Genomic DNA, 25137 nt, shown 5'->3' with positions numbered 1-25137 from the left:
GCCCTCCACAGAGAGGCCGAGTGCCCCACGTGGAGGCTGGGGCGCCGATGTCCCTCGGGTGCTGTCCAGGGTGACGGGCCCCAGGAGCACTGAGCTCTTCTAAGTTTGCTCAGCATTTTCTTCTTCCCTCTTCTCTGCTTTTCAGGTCTGCCTGGAGACAGAGGGGACCCAGGGGACACAGGTGTCCCTGGCCCCGTGGGCATGAAGGGTCTCTCCGGCGATAGAGGTGACCCTGGTTTGCTGGGGGAGAGAGGCCCCCGAGGAAGTCCTGGGTTCAAAGGAATGAGCGGAATGCCTGGTGTCCCCGGGCAGAAAGGTAACAGCGGACACACGGCGCTCCCTGCAGTGGGCACTGGTTACCCTGGGACTGGGAGAGGCCAGCCCCGCTCACCGGTGGGCCGGGGCCCCAGGAGGCGTCCTACCTGGGGGAAAGGGCCACAGCTGCTAGGCTGAGTGGGACTGGCCTGCCCCAAAATGCTGAGTGACTCGTACCGAGAGCCGGTGGGAGACCTCTCAGGACCCTGGAGTCCAATCCGGAGGCTGGTCGGTTTTACAAAACCAAAACCAAGGAAATACCTGGTCCCTGGGCTCGGTTTATTTGCACACAGACAGAGGCCAGTTTTCCTAGAAGGGAGCCCTCTGGTCCTTGACGGTGGGGCCGCACGGTGATCTGTCTCTCCAGGGGTCCTTTGTGGGATCCTCGCACTGTGCACAGGGTTGACGTCCTGTCGTGTCCTCTCCGGGCGGCCACGGACATAGGTCGCCATCTGTTTCCCTTGGGTCTTTCATAAGACTGACGCACACTGGCCGTCCGTCTTGGCCCCAGCGGCCGGTCGGCCGGCGGGCAGACTCTGCGCCACTCTGTGCGTCTCAGTCTGCTCGAAGGTCAGCGGACGGGCCCCTTAGCAACGGTGTCCCAGAATCCCTATTTCAGGGTAGGAATCTTCGCCTCCGAGCGTCACTCCGCAGCAACGTCCCCGACGAGCGAGACTGAAAAGCCCCGGGTGCCCGTGGCTAACCCAGCTTCTCGTCCCTCTGCAGGCGGGAGAGGTTCGCCCGGGATGGACGGTTTCCAAGGCATGGTCGGGCTCAAAGGAAGACCCGGGCTTCCGGGAAACAAAGGAGAGGCCGGATTTTATGGAGTTCCAGGACTGAAGGGCCTGGCGGGGGAGCCGGGTGTGAAAGGTACGTCCAGCTCTCGAAACGCCTTTCTGACGGGGTCGCAGCTCAGTTCTGTGGAGTGTAGCTCTGCCTAAAGCAGAACTTCCAGGAACCCCAAACCTAGGCACAATTAGAAAAGAAGGAAACTAACAAAAATCAGGAGACTTCACCCAGCTTCAGCCCACCGGCAGCGTCGCAAGAGAAGAATCCAACCAGAGGAAACTTTCTTGTTTATATTCAACAGAAGTTTTTGTGGAGGTAAAATTAAATGCAAGCTCAGTTTCGGGTGACGCCATGAGGTTCCGTGTTGGTACGTAAGTCTGGTCACCACCTGTCACCACCGAGTCCCCACCACAGTCACGGAGCTTTCTCCTGAGGAGGACGTTCCAGCTCCGCAGTCGTAGCAACTCTGAAACACGCTGTTCAGGGTCATATCAGCCGTCCTCCCCGTGCCGCGGCTCATGTCCCCGTGACCCCTGAGCTTACACGAAGGAAACCTTTAAGCACAAAAGCGGCAGCTACGTTAGGGACGTGGCGACGCGTCGTAGGAAGCCTTCCGGCGTGACTATTCATGGCGAGCGGGAGGTCAGGTGAAGCCGGGGGAGAAGCAGAAGGTAAACCCCAAAGGAGGGGAACGTCGTCTGACCAGCGGGGACTCTGTACTCCAGGCGGAAGGCGCAGCACCACTCCGAGGAGGTCGTGACCCGCAGACACGAGGTCGCGTCAAGCCTGGCGTGGGCGGGCTGCTCAGGACCCCACGTGGGAGGCTCCTTGTCCAGAAAGTGTGTTGCAACAAGCCACATCTCCATGACTTGTGTGGACACCCTTGTTCTGCAAGTGTCACCGTGACCTCTGAAAACAGAATTACTGATGACCAGCATTACTGAGGGCGTGCTCGTCGCCCGCGGCTGGGGGGCACGCGACACGCGCGGCCAGTGGTGAGAGCAGCCTGGTGGTTGCCTGGAAAGGCAAACAGAGGCACCGAGCACGTTCCTGTCTGGTCGAGCCCCGGAGAGGGAAGGTGGGCTCTGCACGTGGACGTTCCGGCAGCGTGCTTCCCAACACCCAAAACCAGAGACAGGCTGACGAGCCCTCGTGGGCCAGTGACACACGGTTGTCACGCGCAGGAGTGCTGACCGGCAAGAAGGAAAAACCATGGCCTGAAACCTGCTGGAGTGTGGGTAAAATTGAGAGCGTTTTCCCTCCTCGTCTGCTTCCCTCGATGGGAAATGTCGGAACAGGGGGCTCTGCAGACAGGCCGTGGATGTGCGGCCTCCGGGGACGGGGGGTAGGTAGCAGCTGGGGTGACTGCTGACGGGCGCAGGGTTCCTTTCCGGGTGAGGAGATGTCCTGCAGTCCGGCAGCGGCAGGGGTGCGCGTCCGCACGCGGCTCACGTGCAGAAGGGGCCGTGGGGTAAGCCGGACGGTAGCCTCGGCCTCGGCCTCTCTCGGACACTCTTGCCCCCACTCAGGCCCAGTGGGGACCGGGGGTCCATGCCGGCTGGAGCTCAGAGCCCCTCGGGACTCGCTGGCTGCGACAGCTGCGGCTCCTCCCGTGCCCCTCGGCCTGGCTCAGAGGCCAAGAGAGACACTGCGTTCTGTTCCCCTGCAGGCAGCCGTGGAGACCCCGGACCCCCAGGGCCACCTCCCATCATCCAGCCAGGAATGAAGGACATCAAAGGGGAGAAAGGCGACGAGGGGCCCATGGGGCTGAAAGGGTACCTGGGCCTGAAAGGTGAGCACAGCCCGCCCGCCCCTCCCCCCCTCCCACCCCCCCAGTCCAACGGCGGCAGCTTCTGCACCAGACGCCTCTCTGCCCGAGACGGGCCACAGTGTCCAAGCACCTCTGACCCCGACACCTCGGCCAGGCGGCCTGCGGGTCCTCCGCGGACCGAGGAGCCTCACGGTCCCGGGGTCAGACGTGCGGACGTCGGGACCACAAAGTGCAGGGCTTGGGGAGGGCGGCCGCATCCTCCTGGGGCGTTGACGCCGGCACAGGTACCACTCACTCGGGGCCCTCCCGCAGGTGTTCCCGGAATGCCGGGCGTCCCCGGGCTGTCAGGCATCCCCGGGTTGCCAGGGAAGCCAGGCCACATCAAAGGAGTCAAAGGAGACACTGGCGTCCCTGGAGTGCCGGGTTTACCAGGATTCCCCGGCGTGCCCGGCCCCCCTGGCATCATAGGTTTTCCCGGGTTCACAGGAAGTCGGGTAAGTGCGCGTCTCCCCATAATCACTCTTCTCCCCTCTGCTCTCGAGCGGGCTGTGGTCTCACGTCTGCTGCGGTCCAAGCGGTGCGTGGCCAGCTTCAGAGTTGGGGTCCCTGGGTCACTGGAAGGAGACACGGTGCTCAGACCACCACCGTCGGTGATCTGTGTGGCACCCGCAGCACGGCCGGCCGTCCCGTGGGCTGCCGTCGCATGGAGCCAGGTGTCCACGCTTTACCCTGGGGGCTCGGAAAGAACACTACACTAGCCGTTTAGCTCTCCAAACCCTAAACTCAAGCATGCGTGACGTCAGGACTGAGGACCCATCCCTGGGTCACAGCACGGAGAGCGTCCCGGCCGCGTTCACACATTGCTTTCCTCCGTGTCTGCGCTGTGGCTCCAGGTGCCATGTTGCCATGTGACAGGGACACCCTCTGAGCCCAGGCAGGGCTCCAGTCTCTCCGCACCTGCCTCCTCTTGGGTCAGGCATGGCTGGCGGCCACCTGCAGTATCACAGGGCCCCGGGCGCGGCGTGCGTTCCGTGGTGGGCGGCTGTCCATTGGCGGGCAGCTGTCCAGCGACTGTAGTACAGGAACCTCTTCTGTCCCGCCGTTGTGTGAAGCTGGCTCACACGCACGGGGCTCACACGCACAGGGCTCACGCGCATGGGGGCTCAGCACGTGGACCCCTCCCCGGCATTCACGGTGGGCTGAGCATGTGCCGGGCCAAGCAGAAAGTCTCACCACCCGGCAGTGGCCCTTCAGCAACAGCCCACATGGGCTCTGGCCGGCCCTCTCGACGTACATGACATGTCTGTGTCCCTCCACGGCCTGCCTGCCGTCCCCGCCGGGCTCTGTGGCTCACAGGACCTCGTGTGCGGCCAGCGGCCCCTTAGAATAAAAAGGATGGAAACGTTCCCTGCAGCATGGTCCCCAGTCGCCAAGCCTGGGAGAGCCCCAGTCGCCAAGCCTTGGGAGGACGAGCACAAGACGCCGCCCAGGCCGACGGGGAGCCGATGCACACAGGCGAGAGAATTCCCCAGAAATGCAGCCACACAGGTGACTCGCACAGACGTCGTGCTGAGCAAGCTACAGCAGAAAGTCCGAACAACGCAGACCCGTGCGTGTGACGGTCAGGAGCCCACACAACCGTGACAGATGGCAGTCAGACGGTGGCTGTCCCGGGCAGAGTTGGGGACTAGGAAGGGGTGCAAGAAAACCTTCTGGAGTGTGAAAACATCCCATGTCTTCGTCTGCGAGGCACGCGAGTGACGTTCGTGGAGCCGTGGCGATGAGTGTGCCACACGGACGTGAGCTCCCCGTCCGGAGAGGACGCCGAGAGAACGGAGCGCGGGGCGGCGTCTGAACAGGGACGTGGCCTTGGGCGCTGCCTCCCCGCTGCTCCTGGAGCAGAGCCGGGGTCCTCGTTCGGAGACTCGAGTCTGCCGCACCGGGAGAGATCACTGTGTGGCCCCTGCCCACACTGCAGCACAGACCGGGGCCGCCCTCCATCGGAGCAGGGAGAACCGTGCTTTCCGGGGTTACATGCTCACTATCCACAGATGCAACGTCATTTCGGGCTGTCTTGGCGACCGCAGCAGAACACAGCCGGGCGACATCAGAGCAACCTGGGGAGCCCAGCGGCCCTGTGCGGTTGCCTCCTGCCGCTTCCCGGCGGGGTGATCTCCGCAGAGCAGTTAGCCTCTCCGGGCCTCCCCTTGCTCGTCTGTCAAAGGGGACACCGAGGACCTACTCCACAGGGTTGTCCTGAAGTTTCAATGAAGTTCTTGGGACGGGACCCCGCACAGTCACACATGCACAGCCGGACGGGGCGGGACGCGGGTAGCCATGCGTGTCACCACGACCGTCGTGACCGCTGTCACTTCCCTGCGAACCCCGTCGTCTCTGCCCCTAGCGTCAGTAAGCCCGCTCGGTCCAGTAGAATCCACTGTTGCGTGGGAACACTCGAGGGCTTTGCTGCAGGCCGATCAGATTACAAACCCAGCGTGTGGGTTTTAGCCAGGCAGCTGGACAGGCTCTACGCTCCAGGGTTACCGGCTAACCTCGTGCACGCCTTCTGAGAGGTTTCCACGTCTGACCTCGTTCTAGGGCGACAAGGGAGCTCCGGGGAGAGCGGGCCTGTATGGCGAGGTCGGCCCCACCGGTGACTTCGGTGAGTATGCTGGGACGCGACCGCGGGCCGTCCGCCATCCAGAGCACCCCGGGCAGGTGTGGTGGTCAGACCCCGAGATGCCTGAGGGATTTCGAAGCCAATTATTCCTATAAGGAACGTGACGCAGCCAAGTTGCAGAACTAACCACCTGCCGACAGGAAGGCCTGTCGTCAGCTGTTTTTTCCGCCCACCGCAGGTGACATCGGAGACACCATCAATCTGCCGGGAAGGCCTGGGCTGAAGGGGGAGCGGGGTGCGGCCGGAGCCCCAGGTACGTGAGTCCTTCCTGCCCCTTCACTGAGCGACAGCCCCGAGCCCCACGGCGGCTCCCTCGGGCACTGGGTCACTGCCGGTGTGGCTGAGCCACGTTTCAGGGAATGTTTGACGTCTTCCAGCCCACGTGCAAGCAAGACGCGGGAGTTGTTTATTAAACAAAACTTAAGACCAAGTCAGGAAAGCTCTGTCTGTCCCTGAAAGGGACACTAGAGGACAGGAAGCCGATGGCACAGTGACAAGCACGTCCTGTAAATGGGGAGGGGCTCAGCAGAGGGCAGTGGGCGTCAGGCCAGTCCCTGGAGCGAGCGGCACGCCAGGCCCGGGGCCTCGTGGGACAACGCGGCGCTCCCTCCTCCCGTCAGAGCATCCCGCGAGTCCAAGGCGGACATTCCTGCTTGTGCGCATCTGGGACAGGTGCCTCCCGGGGGTTTTATCCCCCGGGGGGGCCCCCTCCCTGCTGCAGTCCTAGGGGCGGCCCTGGAGGGGGAGAGAGTGTCCATTAGCTTGGCCATAGGGAGGCTGCTGAGCCCGTGCTTTGTCTAGAAGCCGGAGTGGACGGGGATTCAGCCTCGCGTGGAGTCAGAAAGGGGCCCGTCGAATGGCTCTGCGGGGCTCGCTGCCGATCTGAACCTGGTCTCCCGGCGGCTTCCCTCCCTGCCCCAAGGGTACCCTGGACTCGCGGAAGCGCCTCTTCTCAAGAATTTCTCAGACACTTTGGTCTAGAAGAGCAGAAGCGTGAGGCCATGTTTGCTCTGTAGCCAGGGATAAGGACCCCATTTCCCATCCATTCAGCTGGAGACGCGTCAGGGGCGAGCAGCGGCCCCCCACCGAGAGTCAGGGCTGTTCCCCCTTGAACATTTCGGTGTCACTTACCCACGGGCCCAGGAAGCAGAGCCTCCCCCATGCGCACGGCCAGGGGACCAGATGTCAGGACTCCAGGGTCCCGGGCACACGGGCCATGACGTCAGGCACCCTCGGGGTGTGTCCCTGTCCCTCAGATGGGAGGGGGTGCCCGAGAGGTCAGCCACAAGGCCGACCCGTACAGCCGAGGGGGTGCCCCAGGGAGCCCGAATCACATCCAGTCCCGGTGGGGCACCGGAGTTCAGGCCTGTCCTCGGGGGGACGACGCAGGTGGTTGTGAAGGAAGGCGCACCCGGCAAAGGGAGGCTCGGCGCAGATTGCTATGACACTGAAAGCATCAGTAGAAATAAGCAGAGCTGCTTCGTGGTTGCTCTTCAAGACCATGAAAAACGCGTGGGCCTCTCCCGCGGGCTGGATGTGCTCAGGGCAGGGCGGCGGGCATCCTCCAGAGCCGGCCATCCAAAGAGACGAAGGCAAAGCCGTGATGCGTTTTCTGGCCAAGGCTTGCAGCGACTCACGAGCATTTCCCTGGTGTCCTGGGGTCGCCCCGGTCAGCCCCACCCAGCACACGGGCGTGGACACCAGCGCGCAGGGCCACTGACTTGGAGACGGTGTTGGGGCGGAAGGACCGCGCTCCGATGCGCAGCCCGTTCACAGCAGAAGCACCAACGTGGAAAGACAGCGTCCCTTTCGGGGTGTCCCCCTGAGCCCTGCGAGGGCTGGGCCCCAGGGATGCGGCGCCTCCCCTGCTCCAAGCAGGACTCTGTGCTTCCAGGGCTGAAGGGCTTCTTCGGGGAGAAAGGAACAGTGGGCGAAGTCGGCTTCCCGGGGATAACAGGCATGCCCGGCGTCCAAGGCCCTCCCGGAGCCAAAGGGCAAACAGGTATGACCTCTTGCCGTCCCACAGCCTCTGGGTGTGCCTCCTCCCCCGCCCGGCTGAGCCTCCACCCTCCAGACCCCGCTGAGGCGGCCCAGGTGCCTGTGTCCTTGTCTGCTGCTACCGCACTCTGCCCCAGGAGGCTGCCTCGTGCGTGCGTCTTGCCTGTGACCTAGCTCGGCCTTAGAACCAAACTCAGGGGAGGACCGAGCCACAGGCCGCAGGGGGACGCGCAGGGGGCTGATGCACATGCTTGTGTGGCCCAGTGTCTGTCTCCCCGTGAACGCAGACCGAGCCCTGGTTCCGGGACCCCTTCCGTGCAGCGGAGTACGCGGAACGGGTTTGCAGATCCCGAGTTAAGGCGGAAAGTGAACAGGGAACTCGTTTCGAGCTTTTTTCTTGCTGCTGCTTTTGCTTTGTTTCACCTTGCTTTGTGTGGGACCTGGGAACCCTGACCCCCATCCTCCAAATCTCCAGGTCCTCTGGGCACCCCTGCTTGGAGGACAGAACGAGAATGGGGGAATGCAAGCTGCTCTCTCCTTGGCAAGGCTGCCTCACCCCCAATGCACCTGAATGTGGGGTGATTCCCGGCTGGAAGGAAGGCCGTGCTCTCCCACGATGCCCTCCTCCTCTAGCGAGGACCTGAACTGAGGCTTCAGTCCCACTTAAGGACACGTGTGTCCCCCTCAGGCTTCCCAGGACTGACAGGCCTGCAGGGGCCCCAGGGAGAGCCAGGGCGGGCAGGACGGCCCGGCGACAAAGGAGACTTCGGCTGGCCGGGGGTTCCAGGATCCCCAGGTAAGAAAGAGCATTTCTGCCTTTGCCGACTTGACACATGGGGTCGTTCTGAGCCAGCCTGGCGGGCTGGGGAGAGCTCCTGCTGGCCGGGCTGACCCCGCTGGTCGGCACCCAGGCAACGCCGACGTGGCCAGAAGCAGATGTTCTGTCCAGGGCTGGCCGGAGCTCAGGAGTCATCTGGCCCAGCCCGGGACAGGCCCTCAAGGCTGTGTTGCTCGGAATGAAAGGGGCCCACAACCCCCCACACTCAGTGCCCACATCACAGGCGGCGTCCCCCCCACCCCCTGCCTCCCGTGTCTGCTCTAGGACTGCGTGTCCTTGGGAATCCAGCCAGACCGCTGGTTCCAAGCACGGTTCTTACAAACCAAACCCACAGAGTGCCTCGGGGGCGCGGGGAAGAAAGGACACACCACTTCCCCGCAAGGCTGTGAGGAATCTGCAGAAAGATTCCAGGAAAACAGACTCGGTGGGAAGTGCATCTCCTGGTGACACGCACGTGACTGACAAGTCGTGCTGTGTGGAACGGGCCAGGCCTCCGCGTGAACCCGATGGGTGACCGTGAACTAGCAAACAGAAGCAGAGCTGAGTCAGGTTAAGGTCCCCTCACTCTCTGGCGCGCGCGGTAACCATGAACGAAACCCGCACAGGTTTTCCTGGCATCCACGGCGTCAGCGGCTTGCACGGACTGCCAGGCACCAAAGGCTTCCCGGGATCCCCAGGTACCCGCCGCTGCCCCGGCCACGTGGCCACACCCAGCCGTGGGGGAGGGGGCGCTGAGGGGCATCCCAGCCTCAGGGGCTCAGGGATCAGGGCAGCTCCCCCCGGGGGCCGCATGGGTGGGGGCCCTGGTGCTTACGCAGACCGAGAAGGGGTTCAGCCACCATCAGGTCTGGGGCACGGACGCTGCCTGGCCCCTGAAATCTCCGCGGTGAACTCCGGCTCTGCTCCCGGGTCTCACGGCACAGCGACTGTCCCGCGTCTGCAGATCAGCCTGGCTCAGGCCAGGAAGCTCACGCCACTGCTGTCTCCCACCGCAGGTGCGGACATCCACGGCGACCCCGGCTTCCCTGGTCCTGCCGGGGACAGGGGTGACCCAGGAGAGCCCAACACCCGCCCAGGCCCTTTCGGAGCCCCAGGACAGAAAGGGGAGCGAGGAGACCCAGGTGAGGCCGAGCTCCGCCCAGGAGCACCGCCTGCACCGCCAGCCCCGGGCGGGCATCTGTGAGTCTGAGAGATGAGGCGCCGAGCGGGCACGGGCCCTGCCGGTTGCTCTGCAGAACCTCTTGGCCAGCGCCCCCGCATCATACTCTGTTATAGCCCATCGCGGTAGTGACTGGGGCGAGGACCTAGGGTCCGTCCAGCGGCACGCGTCTCGGCGGGGGCGAGGACCTAGGGTCCGTCCAGCGGCACGCGTCTCGGCGGGGGCGAGGACCTAGGGTCCGTCCAGCGGCACGCGTCTCGGCGGGGGCGAGGACCTAGGGCACAGATCGCCTCTCTTACTCGCATTTATACGTCGGGGAAACGCCTGCCCCAGAGCTCAGGGTCCGGCGGCTGTCTGTCTGTCTGTCTGCGAGGGCGACTGTGAGCCCGTACCTCTCCCTGACCTCCGCTGAGCCGTGCGCCCCAGAGCGCCCCGGCGTCCCCGACTCATCCCTCAGCTGTCTGTGCAGCATCTGTTTTCGGGAATCCTTGTCGCCCCTGCCAGGGAGCCCCTACGCTCCATCCGAGGGTCCCGGGGCAGTCCGTCCGCTGCAAGGCCGCCCCCCCTGCACGGAAGTCACGGCAGCCCCGTGACCCGGTGGCGTCTGCACCGACGGGTGGTGCTGCCCGCTGGGCCGCAGGCTCTGGCCGTGACCGGGGAGGGAACTCTCCACTAAGACACCCCATTGACACTGAGCTGAAACAGGGCTGGGGCCCAAGCTAGCACAGGGTGGCCGCAGTGGGGACTGAGAGCATCCGTGTGGCCCAGAGGCCTCATGCAGCCAGGACTGGCACATCTGGTGCCAACACCCGGGCTGGCGAGCAACAGAGCCAAGCTCTCAGGGCCACACACTGTCCCAGGCTCATCACCAAGCTCGATGCACGGGCCCTCCCTGGACCCAGCCTTGGGCGGCTCCCAGCACAGCCTCCTGCCCCCACCCGGGGCAGGAAGTGGCAGGGAGGGGAAACCATGTGTGGAAACGTGGGATGCTGCTCCTCAAACAGGTTTCTTCTGTCTCCCTCCCAAGGGGAACGAGGCCCCATCGGGAGCCCCGGACGTCAGGGGTTCCCAGGCGTCACCCCACCTTCCAACGTGTCTGGCTTACCTGGTGACAAAGGGGCGCCGGGCATATTTGGCCTGGAAGGTAAGCAGGACTCCCGTTTCTATGGGGGCAGAAGCTGGTGGGGACCAGCCTACTTTGGGGATGCAACAGACTTCGTCTCCTCCTTGAGGACATTGTGCAAAGTGAAATTAGGCGCACAGGAGGGGACGGGCACTGTGAGGCCACTGGCTCACGGCCGGAGAGTGCTCAGATCCGCAGCTGGAAGAGGCCACTGGCTCACGGCCCGAGAGTGCTCAGATCCACAGCCGGAAGGGAGGAAGCGGGAGCTGGGGCTGGGGGAGGCGGTGGCGACTCGCTGACTCCTGGGAACGGGGCTTCAGTTTGGGAAGGCGAGGGTCCTGGGGTGCACGGCGGTGATGGATTTACTCGGAGCCCCTGAACCGCATGCTTACAAATGGTGAAAACGCTAAGTTTTAGCGTACGTACGCGAAAACAGTCATCGGTGTTAGACCCGCCAGACTGTCCCAAACCAGTGACTTTGCATCTGGCCCCCGGGCACCTCCTGCCGCGCGTCCTGGCGCTCCGTGGCCAAGCCTGCGTCCGAGCCCAGGCCTCCCTCCCACATAACCTCTTTCTTGTGACGCACGTGCACAGGTTACCGAGGGCCCCCCGGGCCGCCTGGGCCTGCTGCTCTTCCTGGGAGCAAAGGAGATGAGGGGAACCCAGGAGCTCCGGGAAACCCCGGGACCAAAGGATGGGGCGGCGACCCTGGGCCCCAGGGCCGGCCCGGCGTGTTCGGTCTCCCGGGAGAGAAAGGTAACAGTGCCCCCCAAGGAATCCTCAACTTAGGGAGACGGCGGCGCGGGTCAGAGGTGGCTGGAGCCCCCTCCACACAGGCGAGTCCTCCATGTCCTGCTTGTCTTGTAGGGCCCAGAGGGGACCCAGGATTCATGGGAAACACAGGAGCCACCGGGAGTGTAGGCGACCGAGGCCCTAAGGGACCCAAGGGAGACCGAGGACTCCCAGGTAAGTGGCCATTCGCACCCCTGCAGACCCCCATCTCGGCACAGGGAATGGGCGTCGGAACTGTCCCTGCCCCCCAGGCTTGGGGACTCCTCTGGGGGCCCCTCTGTCATGGGGACCTGCCATCGCCTCCGCTGGGACATGGTGAATGACACGAACTGCCCGAAGAGCTGAGCGACTCTGAGACGGGTTATAATGCGCCTCGTCTCTGAGAGCAGCGGGGTTCCAGAAAGCTCCACCGATGGGTTCAGCCGATGAAACAACGGAACACGGATGAGAGCAGGAAAGCCACAGGGTTCTCCTGTGCCAACGGGGTGTTCTTCTCCCTTTCCAGGTGCCCCCGGTTCCGTGGGAGCCCCTGGGATTGCAGGAATTCCCCAGAGGATTGCCATCCAGCCGGGGCCAGTGGGTCCACAGGGAAGGAGAGGCCCCCCGGGGGCGCAGGGCGAGATGGGGCCCCAGGGCCCCCCAGGAGAACCAGGTGGGAGCCCCTGCTGCAAAGCCTTCGTGTTTGCTTTGTCCTCACTGTGGTTTTCTGGCTGAAAAGGCTTCATTCAGCCGCAGTGATGCTGTGCCCCCTTCCTGCGTCCCGTGCTGGTGACCTCTGGTTCCGGGTCTCTGCAGGTTTCCGCGGGGCTCCCGGGAAGGCAGGGCCCCAGGGGAGAGGCGGTGTGTCTGCTGTCCCCGGATTCCGAGGAGACCAGGGGCCCATGGGACAGCAGGGGCCGGTGGGCCAGGAAGGTGAGTGATGGACGGGGAACGGGAACAGAGGGCAGGGCCCTCCGTCCGGGTCTGGGAAGGGATCCAACGGCACCAAAACGAGCAGAGAGGAGAGGCCGGGGCAGTGGCAGGGGAGGGACGTCCCGTGAAGAAGTGATGACAGTGTCCCTGGAGGGGAGGAGTTCGGAAAGGCAGGCTCGACCAGGACCGCGGATTCCACGCGTTTGAAGGGTCGTCCTGCTGGAGGCACACTGGCCGTCCTGTTGTGCTCTGGGTCAAGCCACCCCTGGGGCGGGCGTCACGGGAGGCCCGTTTCTAACCCAGAAATGCCCATGCGTGCAGGGAGCTGCCTGCCCCCAAGAGGTCCGGCCGGGGTGGAGGAGCCTGGCTCTCGGGCAGAGGAAGCCCATGTGTGGGGTTGGGGCTGGACAGTCCTCCTTCTGGCTCCGAGGGTCGCAGTGCCTGGCCTCTGGCTCGGCACCCTGGCAGATCGGGTCGTCCGCAGGATGCTCTCAATCTGTGAGGGGCAGAGCCAGTGAGGGCTGGGCCTCGGGGAGAGCAGCCGCAGCCGCAGGAGGTGAGCCGGGTGGGCTGAGGTCCACACGGCAGCTGAAAGGCGGCCACTATCTCCCGGGATCCAGGGGAGCCAGGCCGCCCAGGGACCCCCGGCCTGCCAGGCATGCCGGGCCGCAGCGTCAGCATCGGGTACCTGCTGGTGAAGCACAGCCAGACCGACCGCGAGCCCATGTGCCCTGTGGGCATGAACAAGCTGTGGGGCGGGTACAGCCTGCTGTACTTCGAGGGCCAGGAGAAAGCCCACAACCAGGACCTGGGTAGGTACCGCCGCCGGGCCCGGGCCACCCCGGTGAGGTTCGCACTCAGACGGTCCAGCTCCCCGGGACCCAGGGCTGCCTCCCATTCCCACTTTGGGCTGCAGAAAACACGAAAATGTCCTGTGAAAGCTCTGAGCCTCAGGTCAGCACCCCAGAGAGTGCGCGACAGCGGCCTCCCCGGGCTCCAGGGTTCCCACCCGGCCCTCGCCCCCCACCCACCCCCTGCCTGGCCCCTAAGCCACCGGCCCCTTGTGTGGGCTCTGAGAGCAGGCAGAAGGAGGCCCAGGGGCAGCCTGGGCCGCAGGCAGAAGCCCCAGGAGAGCAGACAAGAATGTGTGTACACACGCCTGCTTGAAGGAAGCCTGGTCGCCAGAAGGAATTCAAATGCCTCCCAGGCCCATAGAAGACGTGTGGCAAGCCTCCGCTAGAAGCGGGGATGTGCAGGGAGGGCGCCTTCGTCTGTGACGGCTGTGGTCAGGCGGAACCCTGACAGTTTGTGCACATTCCTGTCCGCACGTCCTGGTCCAGCCGCGGGGCAGGGCCGTCCTGGTCCAGCCACGGGGCAGGGCCGGCTTGCTGTGGGGCCACACCCTGGGCTCTAAGCTGGGCCGGGCTCTCTCCGGTCTCACCCAGCCCTGCCCTGAGATCAAGCTGATCTTCATACCTTACTCGGGGTGGGTGTGGCCGGCCGTCCTGCTGGGAGGGCCCCTCAGGGTGTGCTAAGCCGGGACCTGTCTGGATCCCATGGAGGATTCTTGGGGCTGGTGCGCTAAGACCCCCAGCCAGCGTGTTTGTTCATAAAGACCCACTCCCTGCCGACCCCAGCCTCGTCCAGAGGCGTGTGTGCCAACTTCTGGAAGAGCAGGGCAGAAACACCAGGTCTGAGGCCCCCCCAGGCGGCTGCTGGGTGGGCCTGATGCCCGGGAGCCTCCTCCGGCCTGCTCGGCTGTGACCCTGGGACCCCTCTCCACAGGGCTGGCAGGCTCCTGCCTGGCACGGTTCAGCACCATGCCCTTCCTGTATTGCAACCCGGGTGACGTGTGCTACTACGCCAGCCGGAATGACAAATCCTACTGGCTGTCCACCACCGCCCCGCTGCCCATGATGCCCGTGGCTGAGGATGACATCAAGCCCTACATCAGCCGCTGCTCCGTGTGTGAGGCCCCAGCTGTCGCCATAGCAGTGCACAGCCAAGACGTCTCCATCCCCCACTGCCCAGCTGGATGGCGGAGTCTGTGGATTGGATACTCCTTCCTCATGGTACGTGGTACCTGCCTACTTTCTCTCTGAGCGTGGAACTGGGTGGAGATCTAGTTCCTCTCGCAACCACATGCTGCCTGGGGAAGCAAGACAACTGCCTTTGTAAGAATAACCACACAGGACAGTTGTTCAGGTTGTGCACTGCACAAGGGTGCCTGGCCAAGGGGATGACAGTTGGAATGCAGCCTGCACTTTTGCCTGCACTTTGCTAACTGACTCATGTTAGGCATGGGCTGCCCCCACCTATGGGGCCCATGAATTTGCCACCATGCCTTAGTGTGGGGTATAATCAGGATAAACTACGCTGCCATGATAGCAACACTAAAGTTTTCCTGCTTACTCCTCCATGGCAGAGAGGAAAGAAAGTCCAGCAGGGATAGTGGGCCTTGTGATGCACTGATAGTTATTATAACTGTCATAACTCCCTACTATATTGAATAGACACCCAATGTGTTAAATATTTCATAAATTATATATATATCATAATCTGCACGTTGTAGGAAAAGAGAAGAATTGCTCTCTTACTGTTTTTAGAAGCGCTAGTGCTGAATCATATGAAGCAGCAGAATCCTGAGTTCTGTGCTAAGACAGGCACATGGTCTGCTTTCCAAGAAGCTGACCCTGTAGGTGACTCTTGAGGACAGACAGAAAAACCCCTTTTGGTTGCACGTGACCATCAGGGAGCCTTGTGCGTAGGCAAGCCACACACTCTGATCTTTTAACTTGCTTTAGAAATTCAAAAACAAAATGGACCTTGTCCCTCATAAAGGAGCGACGCAGCCCCAGCTCCGAGGCTCCCTCCGGCTGTCCCTCCGCTCCCCGCGCAGTCTCAGCTCCTTCACACCAGGTGGGGCGGGAGGCGTCTGCTCCCCCGAAGCAGAGCACGGCTCTGGGCCAGGGAGCCTCTTCCGTTCTGTGAGCAGAAGAGTCCAAAGCTTTCCCTTCCTGTGGTTTTGTGCGGAGAGGAGAACCCAGGTTTCTGGTCCAGAACGTCCCAGAACAGCCTCCCTTGCTACCGGGTCCTGTAGCCACAACCACTCCCAGTGCACACACCACAGCCCGCACTCCCACGCCAAGCGGCACGTGTCTCCACGAGCCTCCTGCGTGCCTTGGCAAGAGCGGCCGCAGTTATGAGACCCGGAGGAAGGTCCCTGTGACGCGGGTGCCTCCGCACCACAGCAGCCCGGTCATCTCAGCGGCTAGTTGTTGTTCGCCGTACCCCGATGGAAACCGTGGTCACCACCTCACCCGCTGGTTACAGACAAATCGGCAAGCAGGGATTCTCCAACTGCGCCCGTCCCCGCTGCACAACCACAAGCCGAGCTGGGGCTCGAGGGGCCACTGTCCTTGCTCCTTCGTTTTACCTTACCAGCCTCCCAGGCTGACCCACACGATGACTTTGTTTTGTGTTTTTTTAACATTTTATTTAATAATTTGAGAGACAGACTGTGAGAGGGAGCACAGGTAGGGGGACTAGGAGATGGAGAAGCAGGCTTCCCGCTGAGCAGGGAGCCCGATGCAGGCTCCAGTCCAGGACCCTGGGATAGGACCTGAGCCGAAGGCAGGTGCCCAACAACTAAGCCCCCCAGGTGCTATTTTTTCTGTAAAAAAAGGTTAAATTCTGGTATTGCAACTGCCAGGCAAACACTTCATTCCTTGAGTGGACGATGCAGGAGACAGTATTTTCCCAGGTGAAGTCACCCGCATCCACTGGCGATAACCCACTCCGTTGTTCTGGTTTTCACTTAACCACCGGCTGTGGGCGTGGGCTCCGGTCCCTGGGGCTGCTGTCCACGGGCCGCCCGGCCTTAGCCGCGTCCCTAGCGCCGGAGCGTGCTGCAGGCGGGCTGTGTAGGCGAGGGCAGATGTCCAGGGGCGGGGGAGCAGTGAGAGGGAAGTGCCTCCCAGCCCCCGGCTACCCCCGGGGGTGCGCTTACCGCCGGGTCCTGTCTCCCTCTGTGCAGCACACGGCCGCGGGCGACGAGGGCGGTGGCCAGTCGCTGGTGTCGCCGGGCAGCTGCCTGGAGGACTTCCGCGCCACGCCCTTCATCGAGTGCAACGGGGGCCGCGGGACCTGCCACTACTACGCCAACAAGTACAGCTTCTGGCTCACCACCATCCCCGAGCCCAGCTTCCAGGGCGCGCCGTCCGCCGACACCCTCAAGGCGGGGCTCATCCGCACCCACATCAGCCGCTGCCAGGTGTGCATGAAGAACCTGTGAGGGCCGCGCTCCGCCGGGGGCCGCTCCGGTGCTTCCTCGTATCCTGTTACCTCAGAGGGCGCCCCCCAGACAGAGCTCCTTCTCGCCTCCGAAAGCCCGGTGGAAAGGCTACCAAAGAAATTCCGCACCCGCGCTCATGCCAAACAGCCCCTCGCCGTGCGCGGGTACCGGTCCGCTCCCCGCCGCGGGCGCTGTCCCGCACCCCGCAGCCCTGCCCAGTCGCACTAGGCTCTCCGCTAACTTCTCCCTCCGCACCTGTGCAGTCACTGCTTCCGAGCACCGCCCCAGCCGCCGACGGAGCTCCCGGCGGGCTGGTGTGGACAAAGGAAGCCTGAGCTCACCGCCGGGTCCCCAGGGCGGGGTCTCCGGTCCCTGCGCCAGCAGCTCTGTTTCCTCCCAGAGACCACTGATGTGACTTTGAATCCCCTCAGGAAAGCCAGGTGTGCCTTTTCTTTTTGAAGACTTAGCGGGTCCTGCGGGGGCTCCTGTCCCGCGTGTCCTTGCAGACCCCCCGGTGCAGGGCCCCGAGGAGCAGACCGCGGCTCAGCTCTGCTGTCCGCCCCGCCCCCGGGCGGCGCACTCGGGAACCCACCGCCCCAAGTGGCCCCGGGGACTGACCCTCTGTCCTGGGTGACTTGTACGCCTCTGACTCCTCTAACCTCTGTAACCACCACAGAATAAAAGTTGGTTTTGAGCTTTTTATACCCCGTGTCGTTGGCTGCCTTCATTCGCGTCCGAGGGCACAGGTGGCCGGCACGAGCCCCACGTGGGTGAGCCGGTGCCCGCGGCACTTCTCCCAAGATCCCGCAGGCGGAGGCCAGGGTGTGGCGCTGCCATTCGCACTCGGGGAGCCGTGCGTGCTCCCACGCCCCCGCCGCCACTCGCGGGAGCCGTGCGGAGACACACTTGCGGTGCCGCTCAGGTGCTTCTCGCCCAAGGCCCCGGACCAGATCTCCGAACGGCCAGGAAAGCCACAGGCACACTCTGGCTTCAGTCTCTCTGGTCTTTGGGAGCCCAGCTCAGAACTTGTTTTACCCTTTAAAATTCAATCTCATATTAAATGTTTCTAATGGGAATTTCCACGTCACAAGGTAAGCATTCCGCCTGACGATGTTGTTCGAGATATACCAGCGACCACCTTCACTCGCCTTCCCCCAGAAGCTGACCAGGACAAGGACTCTCCACAGGAGGGTCCTTTAGGGTCATGAGCCCCCATGAGGGAGTGAAGGGGTCTGGCAGAGTGAACCAGGAAGGAGGACCCCTTCCTAAGGGCGCAGCCACCATGGGCGATGTAGGGCTCCCTCCTGTGGGCACCCACGGAGGACGACCGCAGGAGCCTCACCTTGTGCAGCCTAGGCACTGAAAAGGGACGTTTCCCTGCGCCAGCTCTTGCCCCTCGTGGTCAGGGGCTGCCTGCGACTGTCCGGTCCCTTGTGCTCCCAGGTGCGCGGGCTGAGCAGGATCCCAGGTGGGGGTAGTGAAAAGCAGCAAAGCTCATGTAAGATGCCACGGGCACCACCTTACACTGATGGTTTCCATAGCAACAGCCCTAGCACCGCATGGGAGGTGAGGCTTGAAGCCAGGATTTGAAAAATGCCCAGCACAGGGGTCCCCGCAAAACTCATGGAGGCAGCTATTCCAGACTCCGGTCCCCAAGATCAAGGGGCTCGAAGTGTGTCCCAGTCATGATGGCAGCTGGGCTTGGGCGGGAAGCCATGAAGGACGGGGGCGCTGGGGACCCTCTCCCTAGTGGATCACAGCCCCTGATGGCCTCCCCATCTACAGACTGACCCTTGTGGGACCAGCGGGGGAGGGAGATCTTGCAGAACACAGGCCGACTCCCGGGAGCCTTCCTTCCACAGCTCAAGCTCAAGAGCAAAGGGCAGCTGCAGTAGGCCAGCTCCAGAGGTGCGAGTCATGTGATGACATGAACGGGCCCCACTGCAGCTGCTTCCAGAGCCCATCTGAGCACTGGAGTCAGAGTCCAGCCTCTCCGTGGTGGGAGGGGGGACCCATGCTCTTCCCTGGGCTGACTTACCCCTAATTCTATGCTCTGGAGAAGGGAGGGCTCCTAGAAAGAGGATTCTTGCATCCCGGTTATGGGGATTCTGGGGGGTCTCCCTCCCTGCCCCAGCACAGGAACCCCACCCCCACCACCTACAGAGGCGTGAATGTGCGAGGCCGCCAGAGGGCTAGGTCAAGGGTGGAGGGTGGGAAGTGCTTCCGGAGACGCACACACGCTGTGTCTGGGGGATGGCGGGTCCCCCTCCCCAGGCCAGCCCACCCGGCTCACCCTGCCCTGACCCTCAGCACCAGGCTCTGCTTCCAGGCTTCCAGGCCTTCCCAGTACAAACAACCCGACGCCAGGACCCATGGGGCCTGCCTCTGGTGTTGGACAGCAGGTGCACAACCGACCCGACCTTGAGAGGGGGACACAGCAGCACACGGAAGGTATGTGGGGAAACCGGGTGCTGGCAGTGGGGCTGGCTGGACACCCGCGTGAGGGTTTTCCTCGCATGCAGGCAGCTCTGTCAAAACTGAGTTCAGAAATAGCAATGTTGGGGGCTGGGGGGGTCAGTGGGCTAAGCCATTGCCTTCGGCTCAGGTCATGATCTCAGGGTGCTAGGATCGAGCCCCGCCTTGGGCTCTCTGCTCAGCGGAGACCCTGCTTCCCTTCTCCCTCGGGCTGCCGCTCTGCCTACTTGTGATCTCTCTCTGCGTCAAATAAATAAAAACCTTTAAAAAGAAAAATAAATGACAAAGTTGTACTTCTAAGAGGTCAGCCCACAGCCTGTGCTGAGGGGGAAACAGGGCTCCCAGCTCCCAAATTACACCATTCCCAGCCCAAACCATGCAGGCTGCTGCTGCCCCACACCCCACCTCAGGCGCCCAGAAACATTCAAGGAAGAGACGTTGTGGAGAAGGCGGCGTCCATCGCGCGGACGGTGGAGCCCGGGGAGAGAATGCGCAGTGGCGGCTCTGAGACCAGGGGCAGCAGCCTAACCAGCTGTCCATGGCCTCCCCACCCCCCCGCAGAGAAAAAGAAGGAATATTCGAGGTCACCAGCTCAAACCCACATCCAGCCAAGAAATTCCCTGTGTCTCTCCACCGGCTGGCTCACTGACCCAAGTGACCTGAAGCTTCCCCAGTGCTGACCGGGTTCCCTGTGTGGGGACCGGGCCCACGCGGTCAGAGGTGGGAACCCACGAGCAGGCTGGGACCCACGGACCGGGCTGGCATCCAAAATCCACCTGAGACAGAGCCCACGTGACGCCTATTTTTAGAACAATCAAGGGTGAAACACTTCCATGTGGTTGATGGAGAGAACGCGCCATCCCTGGGCAGCCCCCAGAACACGTGGCCAATCAGGGACACAAGCTGGGGGTGCTCAGGGCAGATGGGCAAGAGAAGCAGAGAACATTCGGGGGAAAGGGCCACAGGAACCCAGCCAGCCCTGCCTTCCAGCAGGGACCACAAAAGACTTTCCCAGGACACTTTCTCCTGCACAGGCCACAGAGACAAATCCCAGGGCCTCTCTGGCTGGTGGCAGGTTTCGAGGGCAGGTCACGAGCAAAGGGATAATTAAACCAGCTTGACGACTCACAGATTCATTTTCACTCTCTCATGGGCTCTGCTGTAGGACTGAAGTCTGAGGCCTCTGGATGGGCTCGAAGAACCCGGTGTCGGAGCAGGGGAGCCCCAGGCAGGGACAGGAGGCTGCGCTCGCTCCATCCCGCAGCTGGCCCACGCTCGCGCCTGGAGAAGGCGCACCGCAGGGGAGCAGAGGAGGCCGTCTTGGCAGGACCCCCCAGCAGACCGCGGCCCTCAGCGCAGTCACCGGACGCTTCCCCCAGAGTAACGACTCACGAAACATACTGCTTTCTTGCTAGCCTCTGCCACACCTCTGTTATGGACGACCGAACCTTTCTCTCCCCCAAAATCCGTCTTTGGAAGCCCAGACCGCCATGGGACAGTATCTGAAGGTGGGGCCTTTGGGAGGTCAGGGGGTAGGGTCCTCACGATAAGACTAGCATCCTTGCAAGGAAAGAGAGCTCAGAGCTCGCTCTGCCCACTCGTGGACACAGTGAGAAGGTGGCATCTGCAGGGGGGAGGGGCCCGACCAGATCTGCCAGCCCCCGGACCTCCACTTCAGCCTCCAGGGCTGCAGGAGAGAGATGCGCCCAGCCTGCGTGTTGTTCCAGCAGCCCACGTCGACTGAGACGCCCCTTAAATTTCTCAGAAACGAACCCTGCTGCCTCATACCCTCCCTGTCTTAGAATCTCCTGGCGACAAAGCCGCCCACCCACCAAGCACGGGAAAGGGGGCTTCGGGTCAGTAACCGCCCGTGTGACCCACGAAGCACACCTGAGCAGAGACAGACCTTCTAGATTTCTGTTCCTGGAGCTCCTGTCTCGAGACAACAAACGGACTGATCTAAATATTCTGCAATGTCTAGGGGTCCACTGCAGTTTAAAGACAGAAGCGCTCAGCTCACTGCCACCTCCCAGGCACCCCCAGCAAGGGCCCACCAGGGGTGAAAATAAGGTCTCCGTCAACAGTCTGCACACCAAGGTCTTCTCATAATCCTTTTTAATAATAATCATAGCTCGCACGGCTACAACCAGTATGAAAGCAGTAATCCCGGACTTGGTATAAATTAACAAGGCAAGAGTCAAGGTGACACATCCACATAGAAAGGCCAAGCGGAGAGACTGCCACGAAGACAGTGTCTGCGAAAACACGGAAGTGGGACAGGTGCCACGGCCAGGTGCCCACGCACACCAAGTACCACGCCAGGTGCCACGGCCAGGTGCTCATACATGCCAGGTGCCACGGCCAGGTGCTCATACACGCCAGGTGCCGCAGAAGCCAGGCCACAGGCTTCAGCAAGGCCAGGATGTAGGAACGGACCAGCACCGCACAACGGTCCTCGGGAGTCTTGGCTCAGAGGAGTGTTTTCTATAGGCAATTCCCGTGTCCCCCGCTTCCCACGCAGCGATGCAGATGGAGGAGCCGTCCCCGCAGACACGGAACGCCCCGCTGTTGTTGTCCCCGGACGTCCACCTCCGTGTGCCGCCTGCTCCGCAACTCCGCGTGCCTTCTGACCGCAGCACACTGGGCCGACCCCGGCCCACCGCAGACACCAGGGCTCGCGGCCCCGCGGAGTCAGGCGCAGCACCCAGACCTGGTCCGTCTGGGCGTCTTGTGGCTGCTGATGTCCACGGTCTGCGGCGGCCCCTGGGCTCTCTGCCGCAGGATCATGGGTACCACCATGTCGAACAAGGTCTCGAACAGCAGGTCCACGTTGTAGCCGGTCTTCGCGCTGGTCTCAAAGCACATCTGCTCGGCCGCAGGCACAGCCTTCTCGTCCAGCATCTTGTACTTGAGGATCTTTCTGTAAAGGGCCACCGCGTCCTCCGGCTGCACCAGCTTGGGCACTTTGGGTGATCTGCGGCTGCCGGCAGTCCCGGGGCCGGGCCCGTCCTCCTCCCGGCCCTTGGCGGCCCCCTCCTCGACGAGGTCCACCTTGTTGCCCACGATGGCGAAGAGGCAGTCCGTGCTGGCCGTGTCCGTGAGGCCCAGGAACCTGTCCTCCAGCTCCAACAGGCTCTGCGGGTGGCTCACGTCGTAGGTGAGGATGACCGCGGCCGCGCCCCGGCAGTACAGGGAGCCCAGGCCATGGAACTGCTCCCGCCCTGGCCAGGAAGATGGAGAGACAGAGAGAGAAAGACCCCAGTTATGTCTCGTGCAAGGACGTGCCCCCCCAACCACACCCCATGGCAGCCCCAGCGGGATGGTGGAAGTGGACCCAAATGCAGGTGTGGTCAGAGCCAGGCCGGTGGAGACACTGTCTTGCACAAAGAAGTGAGCGGTCCAGGCCCTACAGGATCCAAGGATGGTGCCCTTCTGCCCCAGGAGGTGGCACAGCAGCCTGGTTTCCAGGCAAACCTTGGAATTTCACTGCACGCATGTAATTCAGAGAAAGGGTCACGGGTTCACACCACTTGGGTAGAAAGGGATCCCTGACAACAAAGAAATAAAGAACCTTTGGTCTGTGAGTCTTAGGAGCCTGGACAGAAGGCATGTTACCCACACACGTGTATTTATTTAAAATGTGTGTCCTTTGCCAATAAACCACCATTTTCAGCCAAATGACCAGAGAAACACAAACAATTTCTACCCCAATCCCCATTCTGATCTGGCCCTGACATAGGCCAAGCTACCCCGCCTCCCTTCCGGGCTGGCTGGCTTCCCGCCGTGTCCAGCCCCGGGGAGAGCAGCATGCCGAGAAGGCCGGCCTGGGCCCACACCGACCGCTGACATCCCCCCGCACAGAGCCACGCGCAAAGCCACGGCTCCCGCTTTTCCAGCAAAGCCCCAGGCGCCCCCCCACGTGATCCAGAGGGGCAGAGGCGCGGAGAAGGTGCTTCCAGGGATGGCAGGGGCCGCAGGCAGCTGTCTCCCGAGATGCTGAAGAGTGGACACGAGGGGTCAGAAAGCAAGCTCCCGAGGGCCACCTGCTGACGGCGGCGTGCACCCCAGAGCCGCACACTGCCCTCTGCACCGACAGCCAGCGGTCCTGGGACGGATCATTTCATGCCCCCGTCCCCGGCACTTCCTGGACCCACCCCAGGAGGCAATGCTCGAGGAGTCTTTAGAAACAAACGGGAACACGGGCCGCGGTGGGCATCAGCTGAGAAGAAAAGCGTGACAGGCTTCCCCCCATCGCCCTGAGCTCGGACTCCTCCGTCAGACACCAACCCCATCTCCAGCAGCGAGGAGGGTTTCCAAGAGGAAAAATGCTCCCAGCCCCCACCCACCCTAGCTCTCCCGAGGCAGCGGCCACGGGCGAGGGCAGCGGCCTTCCAGCCGTCCCGGGGCAGTGTGTCTGAGTCTGCCAGGCGGTTTGCTGGGGACGACTGGGGACAACTAAGCCCAGGCCTAGAAGACTCTTCCTTTCCGGATAAAAACATCTGCTTTGCCTTTTAAAAACAAGAAAAAGTACACAACAGTGATACGAGAAAAAGCTGTAGTAACTAAGGGCGCGGGAATGGAAGATCCCACCTGCCAGGCTGAGAGGAGCCCGGAGCCCGTCCGAGCAGCCGCTGCGGTCCCACGACCCACGGGCCGGGCATCCCCGCGACTGAAGGGCTTACGGGAAGCCGCCTGCGCGCCGGACGCGCTGAAATTGTTCTAGAGACTCTGCGGCGATCGGCTGCTTTCCGACGCGTGCAGCGCCCATCATGGCACAGACACAGCGAACAGAACCGGGAACTGAACCCAAACTGAATTCAAGTGGGACGCCCTGGGACGCGCAGCATCAAGACCACAGCGAACACGGAGTGGGGTCGGGAAGACTCGGCCTCTGCCAGCGGGCTGCGCCCAGTCACAGTGTTTGAACTCAAGCCTAGTGAGGTTCTGGTGGTTTGCGGGCCTAGTGGAGTGAGACCCTGCGGCTGCGCCCCGAACCACCCTGGGTCTACGCGGGCGGTGTGCACTAGCCCTCCCACCGCAGCCGGGCCGGGTCTCCCTCTCTCCCTGCACCATGTTCCCCCGCCTGAGGCCCCACATGCCAACTCCAAAGCCAAAGCCCCAGGAATTCCCATGTTTCCCCTCCTGGGCTTCACTGAGGAACTCGACAGCCTCATGGTCAGATTCCGGGGGCGCCAGGCTGCCCCGCGCCAGCCCTGAGAGGGTCAGGAGAAAACCAGGAGCTGCTCCGAGTTGACCAGTGCAGCTGCGGGTCGTCGGACCCTGGACAGAGTGACGGGGCCAGGCTGCCAGGGTGGGCGAGCCCAGACGTGCGGCCTGCCAGTGACCCGGGTGGGCAGGAGTCCAGGAGAGCGACCCAGCCTCCTCCACCTCCAGGAAGCCGCCTGGGCTCCCCCTGCGGTGGGTGGTCCACAGGGCTGCAAGTCGGGGACTGTATGGGACCCCTGGCTCATCTCAAAGCAAATCAAGACGAGCCCCGTTTCACTGAGGTCCCCCCATGTACTCATCCGCAGGAGGGCCTTCTCTTTGAGGCTGAATCATCTTCCATTGTGTGCCTGTGACACACTTTCTTTGCCCATTCATCTGTCCAAGGACACTGGGGGAGCTCAGAGCAGCAGGGACACACGTACTGCGAGATGGCATCTACCCTGAGGCATGGAAGACAGCCACATCTGGAGACAGAGAGACTGGCCTGGTGCTCACCAGGGCCTGGGGGCAGGGGAGAGGGAGAGCCGGAGAGCAGGAGGGGGAGGGAAGCTCGGGCCAGGGACCGGGAGAAGCTGGGGGGGCATCAGAGCGGCGGACATGCCCACGTGGCCTTCCCAGCAACCACACAAAGGGGGCCCTGCCCTCCGCACATCTCAGAGGAGGCGGCCGCGACCAGAGCCCAGAGCCGGGGCCCTGGCCCACCTGCGAGGCAGCCTCTGCTCTCACCACCCGTGGCAGAGCCGGACTCTGGGCTCAGACCATCTG

The 25137-nt window shown here is 62.9% G+C and overlaps 2 protein-coding genes across 11 annotated transcripts in view; one reads left to right on the top strand and one right to left on the bottom strand.

Annotated features, from left to right (window-relative positions):
- COL4A2 (collagen type IV alpha 2 chain) overlaps window positions 1–17375 on the top strand; it is a 154905-nt gene extending 137530 nt beyond the window's left edge. The window contains exons 31-48 of one of the 2 annotated variants that reach the window (XM_032315040.1): window positions 146–316; window positions 1042–1185; window positions 2774–2896; window positions 3188–3369; window positions 5474–5537; window positions 5734–5808; window positions 7450–7557; window positions 8242–8349; window positions 8997–9068; window positions 9387–9512; window positions 10578–10694; window positions 11268–11429; window positions 11541–11639; window positions 11971–12117; window positions 12261–12377; window positions 12998–13189; window positions 14163–14449; window positions 16414–17375. In XM_032315040.1, the coding sequence (XP_032170931.1) occupies window positions 146–316; window positions 1042–1185; window positions 2774–2896; window positions 3188–3369; window positions 5474–5537; window positions 5734–5808; window positions 7450–7557; window positions 8242–8349; window positions 8997–9068; window positions 9387–9512; window positions 10578–10694; window positions 11268–11429; window positions 11541–11639; window positions 11971–12117; window positions 12261–12377; window positions 12998–13189; window positions 14163–14449; window positions 16414–16671 (2552 nt within the window). In that variant the 3' untranslated portion in view covers window positions 16672–17375. The remainder of the gene's footprint in view (window positions 1–145; window positions 317–1041; window positions 1186–2773; window positions 2897–3187; window positions 3370–5473; window positions 5538–5733; window positions 5809–7449; window positions 7558–8241; window positions 8350–8996; window positions 9069–9386; window positions 9513–10577; window positions 10695–11267; window positions 11430–11540; window positions 11640–11970; window positions 12118–12260; window positions 12378–12997; window positions 13190–14162; window positions 14450–16413) is intronic. The other variant, XM_032315041.1, reaches the window with a different exon arrangement.
- Window positions 17376–21246: 3871 nt separating this feature from the next.
- The window catches only part of RAB20 (RAB20, member RAS oncogene family), a 28662-nt gene continuing 24771 nt past the window's right edge, over window positions 21247–25137 (bottom strand). For 6 of the 9 annotated variants that reach the window (XM_032315049.1, XM_032315051.1, XM_032315044.1 and 3 more), the window contains one exon: window positions 21247–22367. In XM_032315049.1, coding sequence (XP_032170940.1) covers window positions 21838–22367 — 530 coding nt within the window. In that variant the 3' untranslated portion in view covers window positions 21247–21837. Of the gene's footprint in view, window positions 22368–22620; window positions 23669–25137 lie in introns of those variants that run through there. The other 3 variants (XM_032315045.1, XR_004279220.1, XM_032315048.1) reach the window with 3 other exon arrangements.

This window comes from Mustela erminea, chromosome 15 (genome assembly GCF_009829155.1).
Source record: "Mustela erminea isolate mMusErm1 chromosome 15, mMusErm1.Pri, whole genome shotgun sequence".
Lineage (NCBI taxonomy): Eukaryota > Metazoa > Chordata > Mammalia > Carnivora > Mustelidae > Mustela > Mustela erminea.
This window is presented reverse-complemented; position numbering and strand designations above follow the sequence as displayed.